Source organism: Perna viridis, chromosome 4, assembly GCF_037379345.1.
Source record: "Perna viridis isolate PV_CMFRI_1.1 ecotype Kerala chromosome 4, ASM3737934v1, whole genome shotgun sequence".
Classification (NCBI taxonomy): Eukaryota; Metazoa; Mollusca; class Bivalvia; order Mytilida; family Mytilidae; genus Perna; species Perna viridis.
In genome coordinates, this window is record NC_142448.1 from 30,582,785 (window position 1) to 30,593,387 (window position 10,603).

General features: G+C 33.0%; 1 protein-coding gene across 1 annotated transcript in view; it reads right to left on the minus strand.

Moving 5' to 3' along the window:
- LOC148619708 (uncharacterized) overlaps nt 1-10,227 on the minus strand; it is a 38,674-nt gene extending 28,447 nt beyond the window's left edge. Inside the window, exons 1-10 of the mRNA XM_088577053.1 lie at nt 10,118-10,227; nt 8,269-8,379; nt 7,726-7,839; nt 7,123-7,239; nt 6,207-6,320; nt 5,115-5,228; nt 4,605-4,721; nt 3,230-3,343; nt 2,677-2,784; nt 1,326-1,376 (exon numbers count right to left, since the gene is read on the minus strand). Coding sequence (XP_088433179.1) covers nt 1,326-1,376; nt 2,677-2,784; nt 3,230-3,343; nt 4,605-4,721; nt 5,115-5,228; nt 6,207-6,320; nt 7,123-7,239; nt 7,726-7,839; nt 8,269-8,379; nt 10,118-10,214 — 1,057 coding nt within the window. The 5' untranslated portion in view covers nt 10,215-10,227. The remainder of the gene's footprint in view (nt 1-1,325; nt 1,377-2,676; nt 2,785-3,229; nt 3,344-4,604; nt 4,722-5,114; nt 5,229-6,206; nt 6,321-7,122; nt 7,240-7,725; nt 7,840-8,268; nt 8,380-10,117) is intronic.
- Nucleotides 10,228-10,603: the final 376 nt, after the last annotated feature.

Below are 10,603 nucleotides of genomic sequence, written 5' to 3' on the forward strand. Positions count from 1 at the left end.
AGATTAGTCAGAAGGTTGAATTTTTAGCGGTATTTCAGAAGTTTTAGCAGCTAAACTGCTTTAATAACTTTATTGCGGAACAAAATTAAAATACAAATCTATATTTTTGTCTTTAAATTGTAGACAAATTGACGGTCTTCAATAGGAAACGACTGGTTTATGTCTGAACTACTAATATATCAGTTCGATAAACATGTACTAATTTACTTGAAAATGGATCAAAGGCAAAACCGTAAATAACCAAAACTAGTTCAGGAGGTTCTTTGAATAGGTCCTTTGTCAGTTATGATAATCATCAGCCGTCATTCAAATTATAGAAAAAAATAATTATCATTTTTTACTGGGTGGACTTACCATTTCTTCATTATATGTTTCTTTTGTCTTGTATTTTCGGAAATGACATAATGAATAAAGAGGACATTAAACCTTCAGGTTTTCGTGATCCGTGCTCCACGTTTTGGGTAGAAACCATGCTGTTAAAACTTTTAGTATTACTGATTTTGTTCTCCTTTGAAACTACTGAACCAATTAGCAGTAAATTTGGTACGAATGTTTCTTAGTGTATTCTGCATAGAACTGATATGGGATTTTTCATTTGTCGAAACACATAGCCGCCGGTACAAAAAAAAAGAACATAGACGTCTCACAGAAGTTTAGCATTTATCATTTGTCGGTGATCAAACTTACATGTAAATCTGTTAAGCCACGATTGATTGAGTTATTGCCCTTTCCCGGCGTTTTTACACTATTTTAATGTTAAAGATATTACCTGAAAAATAAAACACGGGGGTCAGACAAGTTTTTTGCATATGTCTTAAAAGTTTTAAGTTTTATAAGAAGTCTGACAAGTTTAAAGTGTTCAGAATGATGAGATCTATATGTGGTCAAATTTTCGTGTAAATCCGGTAAGCCATATTGGAGTTATTGTTCTTTACAGCACCTTTTGTCAATTTTTAACGTAATCAAAAAGTTTCTTCTTTGAAGCTACTGGACATTATTTATTGAAAATGAATTTAATCGTTCCTTACGTATGAACGTCATGAATTTTTATTCAAGAAAAAAAAAAAAAAAAAAACAAGACCGCTTTAAAAAAATTGCTTATCAAGACAGGTAAGCGATTCAAGCACTTCACTTCAGACGTTCTTTTTTAATATTGGAATTTCTACAATCCTGGTTTGATTTTTTAACAATTTATGCTGTTTTGTCGGACTAATTACATGGATTATTTGCTTTCCACATATGAACCATGATAGGACTGCAAAGGATAAAAGAAACAAGTTGAGACTGCAAGTTTATTTATTTGTTTCTAAGTTAATCAGTTCAACCCCTTAAGCGCCAGTAGCGATAGCCATACCGATAACCACCATACCGACGGCCTGTAACAAGAAACAAAACATGTATATAATTTGTTTAATATAAAATTTGTTTAATATATTATTTGTTTTATATAGAATTTATTTTATTTATTTTTTTTCATTGAAATAATCTCTAACATTGACGTCGCACAAAACTTGTTTTCTAAATTTATTTTGATTAGATTTCTCGTTTAATTGCTACGAAAAGCTGCAGTCTGCCCACTGGTGTGATGGTTTCATCGCTGTTCATTGAAGACCCAAGATTAGTCTTGAGATGACAAGCATCCCAGTGAAGTTGTTGCCGCGTTGATATATTCACCATATTCATATTCTCCATATATTATTTAAAAGGACATTCTGTTACAAAGTGTATACAAGGGTGCTTTTGCCTAATTTTGTCTGAATTTGGCACGGAATTTTGCAGAAGGCCATGTGAGCTATTGCCACCACATGGCGTCCGTCATCGAAGTCGTCCGTCGTCGTCGTCATCGTTATTAACAAAATTTCAAACATCTTCTTCTCTGAAACTGCTTGACCAATAGGAACCAAACTTAGTATGAATGTTTCTTGTGGTATTTTGCATAGAACTGATATGGGGATTTTCAATCTGTCGAAAAACATGGCCGCCGTTACTAGACATAAAACACGAGGGTCAGACAGTAGTATTTCGCATATATCTCCAAAACCGTTAGGTTTAGCCAAATTTTGTCGATTGCTGAAATGATCCGTATTATAAGGCCTTCAATAGTCTTCAGGGATCAAAGTTGCTTGGCGACTCCTTGTAAAATTTATTGTCCTTGAAAGATGAAAAATAATGTTGATTGTTTTACAGTTTTCAGCCAATATCTTGAAAACTAGAATAGATAGGAAGAAATTTTCAATTGCTAATTTGATCCTATGATAAGTCTTCTCAAGGTCTTCTTGAGTCAAAATTGTTGGACAAGTCCTTGTTAAATGTATTGCCCTTGAAAGACAAACTTTAACTAGGTAAGCAATTCAGGCTCCTGGGAGCCTCTTGTTCCTATTAAAAGGGGAGGGGAACAAAATTCCGCCAAACCCTTCCTTCATCCTCCACTGTTACCATTTGTCGGCGTAAACAAATGTAAGGCTTTACTGAAAAGATGTTTGGAGATAAAAAATACTCGTCGTTTAAATCTAGTTTTTGCAAATATTAAATTTTCATATTAAAATATTTGGTTTAAGTTATTGTTACAAAGTTTAAATATACTCTAAAGTTACTACCTTCTTTTGTTGAATGCTTGATTTTAAAAGGTACAAACTGACAATTTAGGGAAAAGAAAAATGAAAATATATATCTTACGACCACAATGAGCTCCAGCAAATCCAGGCCTACATCGGCATCGGTATTGGTAACCATAGCAAACACATGCGCCACCATTTAGACACCCACCACAGCGGTTCACTCGTTCTGGTAGATAAGAAACGTATAGTTATCTGAACCAATTTGTTGTCGGTTTTAATATTTGATAATTGTCAATTACATGTTTTATGTTATTTTCGGTATTGCTGAATTCTAAGTTTTTAAAACTTGTTTTAACAGTAGTTATTTTTACTTTCCCTTTTATAAGCCGGGTATTACTAGGATTTAATTATCGAGCCTTTTTAAATCAGCAATGCACTCTGGGATGCCATTGTAAATAAGAAATATTTAAAAAAATCTACCAAGTAGATCGAGTAAAACAAAAAGTTTCTGCATTCATGCACATCTATATTTGAAGTCTAAACTTTAAATGAAGTTTTTAAAAAGATGATTGACAGAACTATTGATTATCCAAAGACTCATTGTAATATTTAACAACTTTCAAAGATAGTAAACGCAATAAATCTGCGTTTATACAAGTATGAAATCTCACTTTCGCATTTTTGTCCCGAGTAGCCACTTTTACAAGAGCATTTGTAGTATGGGTTATTAGAACACACAGAACAACTTCCACTGTTTTGACAAGGATTGGGACTGCAAGGACTTTCTAAAAGAACAATTAATCTCATGATGACGTGCATATAATAATGCAAATAAATAAAAATGGCAATATGATAATTTGCGAATTATACTCTCAACAATCCATATAACAAATAACCATATTAAGGCAGTGGTAGAAACAACCACAATAGTACTGACTTGATACGGGTATTCTGGATGGAAATGTTTGTTTAACAAGATTGTATATCGTGCCTTACCCATCGCAGTCATAAGCTTATTTTAGTGGGTATCTTACAATACAAACAGGCACCATAAATAGCTGGTAATATCAGTAGTCAAAACAGGACAGATAATAATATGATGTTATGAAAATTCATCGCCTTCAATCTTTTTAACAGAAACAGACTATTTCTCAATAAGTTAGTTTCTTTCTTAAAATGGTATAGCGACCCATATAATGAATGAACCTGCCTTTACGTGAACATTTTACTTTCAACATATTACAACCAACTACAATGTAAATAGCACAATTTTAAGGAGGTAGACCTAAGGTAAGGGACACAACTCTTAAAAATCATTGGAACGTTTTACGTCAACCTCATGTAAGCATCAAAGCAACTTGGACTGATTTCATTCTGTTTCAAATGAAAGCTTGACAGGCTTTGGTGAAATTGAATATGATACCAACAAATCACTGATTTCATGAGTTATGCCGATAGGTCTACCTTCTTAAATAGATTAGTTCTTCACATTCACACGTGGATGGTAAAAAAGAAATATGTTGATTTTGATACGAAATATATTTAATGCCATAAATACTCTGATATATTTTTATATGAAATTTAATGTTACATGCTGATGATTTGAAATATAAATGATAGTTGATGTTTACATTGTTTAGGTAATTTGATTTTCTTTCGTCTTGGATGACAGTTTGTGTTCCACCTCTCGTGTTGTGCGATTGGTCCCCGACGAAAGCTGTATGCAAGCTGTACCGCCGAAAATTTTGGCTTGCTGTTTCCTCTTTTTGTTCGAATTTTGTCCTATTTTTACATTTAAATGTGGCTACTTATTATTCATTAATACGGTTAACTGAGCCACGTCACAATATTAGTTTTGATGAGTATTAACTGCACATTTAATTGTTGTATTTAATACTTACTATTATTTCAAATGAAATTAAACATTATTTAGTTAGTTCTGTACATGTATATTCAAAAATGAGTTCGCAGCTTTCACCATGCGAATTGTATATGGCATATTGCTTGAAATGAGGTGTTACCGAAATAAGTAAGCCAAATTCTTACTTTGACAATATTTTCCAGAATATCCACTGATGCATGTGCACTTGAAATTGTAACCACCAAGACATGTGCATTTGCCGCCATTTTTACAAGGTGATTTAGCACAAGGGTTTGGTTTATCTAAAAAGTATATTAATTATCCATTCGATAAATAATACATATGCACCTTTTACCTGAATTATTGGTCTTCATAATATTATTGCAACAGTTAATGTTTCGTCATTATTTAAAATAATACAAAAAAAAAAAAAAAAAAAAAAACAAAATTGGCCTTGATTGATTTTAAATGTAAGCTTGTTTAGGTTTCCCGTCCAAATCGTTTATTATATATAAAAAAAAAGAACTGGGTCGAATTTGCGGACGTTTTAATTTTTTTCGTAACTTATACATTAATTTGAAATTTCCAGAAGGGAGATATTCTAAAATATTAAAACATGTTGGCTCCGAATTAAGCATATCTAGTCAATATCCTATCAACGTCTGCGTTTAGACACGAGTCGATATAGTACTTACTTTGGCATTTCTGTCCCGAGTAGCCATATTTACAGGAACATTTGTAGTACGGATAAGAATACGAAGTGCTACAACTTCCGCTATGTTGACATGGGTTTGGGCTACAAGGACCATCTACAAACATAAACAAAGATATCTGGAAAAAAATGTCTGTAGTCAGTAAACACAACAACACATATCAGAAATGAGAGTGAACATTTACATCTGCCAATTTGCTAATGTTTGTGTCACCGGGCTGATTTGGATGATAAACTTTAATCATTCATTCATTCATACATCCATTCATTCATCCATTTATTCAGTCATTCTTTCATTCTATCATATGGACGAATTTGACGGGCAATATGAAAAACACAGACTTTGATTTATGAACGGACTATATTTCACGATTTATGCGTTCGCGCGCTAAACTAAATGCATAAGCATCATCACTTCACAGGTATTTAAATAGAATCGGACTATATTCGTTGTCCAGTAGTTAGTCAAATGTAGGACGGAGGAGTCACATCGCCGTCTTTCAGGAAGTTATCTAACGTTTCATATTTGTTAAATTCATTTTGGTTGATATGTTTATGATTCAGAGAGGTAATTTATCGACTGGATTTAAGTATATTGACTAGACTAGAACGTCAATATTCAGAATAGAAAGCTTTTAACTTTGGAAATTGAATTTAACTGTGATTCGAACATTTGCATAATGCATAATTACGAAGTTAGTTTACTTTGCGGGAAATATGCATGAAACGCGCATTGCATGTTATTGGATACCCCAGGTTACGAATTGTTACTATTATCTATTATGTTTGAGAGTTTATTAACTTTCCTTTTCAGTATTGTAAATAAAGTAACATAATATGTTCTTTCAGAATAAAATATATACCATTAGACATCTCAAGTTTTAGCAGTCTCCATATTTATTAGCGAGATACAACCCTATTTTTTTTCACTGCGACATTTGTTTACCTTCAAATGCAAAAGCACATGGCGAATTTTATTTTGTTTTTCTAAAGCGAACATTAGCGGACTGTATTACTGCTAATAACACTGACTTTTAATTACTGAATAGCTTTCTCTTCTCTTAAGGATACTCACTTTGGCATTTTTGCCCCGAGTATCCATTTTTACAGGAGCATTTGAAATAGGGGTAATAGTAACACATGGAACAACTTCCTCTGTTCTGACATGGATTAGTGCTGCATGGGGTATCTGCACGATAAAAAATCTTAGTTATTACATATGAAAAGAAGAAAACTATATCAAAGCTAATCTAATTTTCATTAAGTGTAAGTATTTGTAAGAATCAGGCAAAATGGGAACAATCAGAGACATGCATGTCAGAAATGTAATCACACTCAAGGATACTTTTTTCTATTTAAAAGAGCATTATTTGATCTCTGCATCATTTGCTTTCCTCAGAAATTTTTCAATAGAATAGAAAAATGTGGTTTTTGACAGAGATTTATGCCCTTGAAATGTTCATTTTCAGTGCAATTCAATGAAATTGTAACTCAATGGTCCAGTATGATACGGAAATTCTTGTCTGTTTTCCTTGATTCTGATGGTGCAAATAGTCAAATTAAACTATCAAAATGACGGATCTTTTCATAATATATTTCACCCACTGCTTGATTCTTACAGGGACTGACACTTAACCACTTTTTGTAATGTAAATGAGTAACACGATACAGAAAATAAATATTTAGAATCAAATAAAAAGATAATTTTTTTTGCATTGCAATCCCCGTATTAAAATGAACTTTCTTTACTATGTGAGTTAATTTTTTGTAGTTTTTGCTAGTTCACAGGCGAACTAAAATGAACAGACTGGAAACAAAAGATATTCACAATGTGTTGAATTACTAATCAACTTAAAGCTTGAACCAATACATAATCTGCATAACCATTCAAAGCTTCGAAGACAGTCTGTTTTGGTTAAAACTCCGTTACTATTTCTTACTTTTAAATCAATACACAAATGAGAGATCTAATCGAATAAAACAAGTCTTACTTTGGCAATATTTTCCAGTATACCCCGCCTTGCATGTGCACTTGTAGTTGTAACCACCAAGATTTCTGCATCTGCCGCCATGTTTGCAGGGCGAGGAAGCACAAGGATTCGGCTTTGCTAAAACATCAAATTTGTTGTCTTTTTTAATGTTTTACTGAAATCTTATTATGAAATGAACATGAACTGTATTATCTGCATAATAAATTAACTATCTAAATTGAATGTTACATAAACAAATGTGTATCTTGCGAAGAACTCATTGTTTTAATTGCTTATGTTGATTTTGTGAATGCGAAGTCTCCATAACGGTAATCAATACGAATCTTACCTTTAACCTTCGAATCACTGAGAACCCGATTTCAGTCTGACGGGAAGTTAACATGTAATACCAAAAAGTTTTGCTAAATTCTGAAGGAAAACAAATAGTAGTTTTCGTAAAATGAGAAAAAATATGTATATATTTAATTGTCTCCTTACAGGGTTCACCAGCCTTATATTAAAAGGGTAGTATATCTTTATACATATTTAAAATGATGTTATAAATTGCCTTTAGATGTTGAATTATTTTTAGACGTCTGATGAAATAGATTCTATTACACTTACTTTGGCATTTCTGTCCCGAGTAGCCATATTTACAGGAACATTTGAAGTAGGGAGAGGAAGAACAAGTGGAACAACGTCCGCCATTTTGGCATGGGTTAGGGCTACAAGGAGTATCTAAAAAAAAAACAAGAGGTGTGAGTTGTTTTAACGATACTCATGAAATGCTTGTATTTATAACCTTATGTATTAGTATAAGGCCTCATAGACATCCAAAGACTTACAAGGAAACAATACCAATGAGGTGATTCAGAATATGTGCATGTTTTATTTTATATCAGTTGGATCGAGTAATGTACAAAATGTGAAAAAGGACACTAAACAACATGAAATAATGGCCGGCCATCAACATATACATTACATATACATGTAAAAGTTGCTTTAATGATACATTCATATATATTTTAATTTTATTTGTAACAACTTTTGTGATTGGTCGTATCTCTTTGAACAAATCAGATTATTTTGTATAACTTTGCTTGGTACTATGCCGTCATTAACGTCGATTGGTTCGCTCTCCGCGATCCAAATTATCCGAAAACTTACATTGACATGTATTTCCACTGCAGCCCTTTATACATCTACATGAGTAGGAACGACCATTCCTATTACACACACCACCATGTGCACACGGGTTAGGACTGCATGGGTTGAATACTGTAATAAAAAAACGTGAAACAAATTAATCTAAAGCCCATTGATTTACTAATCATAAAATGGTGTATACTATCATTTTAATAGAATTCTAATGCATTGGTTGTAACTTTGAATATACTTGACAACTGTGTTAACTTTAAGGTTTCAATTTTGCGATGTTTCCCCCTGGTGGAAGATGGTGTCCGCATACTATTAATCAATACGAATTCAACCTTTGACTTTAGAAGCACTAAGAGCCGGATTATAGCCTGACAGTAAGTTATTTCTTGTGCAATTTTTAATATCTTAAAGTGTAGCCGAAATGGCCGAAGGCTTTTCAGGCTTCGATGTTTACAAATCATGGTAAGAGCGCGTTTTAAAAAGTACGAGAAAAGTTGCATAACACGTTATTTTACATATTCTCGCATGCCGTGGAGAACCGTTATATTTCCGGAGACTACAAATATGAGTCAGACCCGCTTTAACTAACAAGATATTGCTGGACCTGCTCCTAATAGTAAATATGAGAAATCAATAATGTTGAAGCCCTCGCTAAAATAGGAAATGTTTTTAGAATATTAAGCTTTAACTATACAAAAACAAAGGCGGCCGTTGACTAGTTCCCTCTGCTCTACTAGAACCTAGTAAGTCATCGAACGTACGGAAAGAGACATATCTATTGACAAGAAATATCTTATTTCTAACTAATAACTCTTGCACATATATCGGAAAGTTGGGATTTAATATAAAAATTGTATTCTTTAGGAAGATCTGTTGTTTTTAATTAGATTTGAACCGCAAAAAAAAAAAAATTTCGGTTCTGCAAAGGTGTGACCAACAACTTAAATTCGCGACTTCATACACATGTCTTCTCCATATGTATTCAAATAAAACGGTTAACCCTTAGACATAAAGAAGTTAAGTTGTTTAATGCCCCACTCTTTAAAAAATTAAAATAATAATTAGGAGACAACTGTATTGTGTTTGGTGGCATCAATCTAAAATCAGAAGGATGGCAAATTGGCGAAGAGTAAAGAAATATTTTCCACCGTCAAAGCTAAATCGACGATGAATAATGTTTAAATGCAATACCGTATTAAGCCTATCCTTATACCATGGTCTATTATATTAGTATATTGCCAATTGAAAATATTTAGAAGTAACTCCTCGCATGCGACCCCCCCCCTGCATAAAAAACGAGACAGTTGCAGTCAATCCTGGAACTGAAATTAACAGTCACCCAAGAAACATTCTACGTAACAGCAACAAGTCGGACTTGACCGGATATTACAAGCAATAGCGCTGGTATTCAGACGCTCTAGTCCCCAAGTTGAATTTGACGTAACCATCATATTTTTATTAATACAAAGTAACCATGTGATTTTTATCAGTTTTTTGTCCCAATTCGTCAATAGTATTACAAAGAAATAGCCTTCTATTACCCAAGCCGATAAGTTTATTAAATGGTGATATAAGGCATATCTTTCAATGAATGGGCACAGAAACTGACAAAAATACATTTTTTTTAGAATCAAATTATCAAACCAGAAGTAAATATGGGTTCTCGGGGAAAATTGGGTGGTCAAAACCAATCATGTCCAAAGTGGCTCTGCGTTTGGTGTAGTGGAGTATCACTTTGTCAAGTTAAACATCAATCGTGTTAAAATAAAGCTAAAATGAGGATGACAAATTTACAAATTTTCTGTCGAAAGAAATATCTATAAACAAGACAAAGATATTACTTATTGAATAGACTTACCATGCGGCCTTCGATAGTGCCAGTAACGGTAACGATAGTAATATGCCTGTAAAGAACCAACGAATAGAAGAACTATCAATACAGTAAATTTTACCATTTTTTAATCTTGTATTTTCTGCTTTATGCGATAAGGACTTATATATCCCACATTTAAATGTTAGGTATAAAAAAATCTGGATTGAACCATGTACCAAGAGCATGTAAAGAAGGATTCCATCTTTTGATGCGGAAGTTTTTTATTTTATTTTACATTTTCGGAAGCATAAAGTACATGTAATTTATTTGAAATGTAATGTTGCTCGCCCACTGCATGTTTGCTTTCTGAGGATTACACATTGTTTACTTGGATCAACATGTAAATTGTTGATTCCTGGTTCATATCAGTTCAATTCGGGAAAATCGGTGAATAAACATACGAATTCTACGATCACGTTCATTTTGACTGTGACTTTATCTGTCAAAAAAATGATACCGCTCTCTAATCAA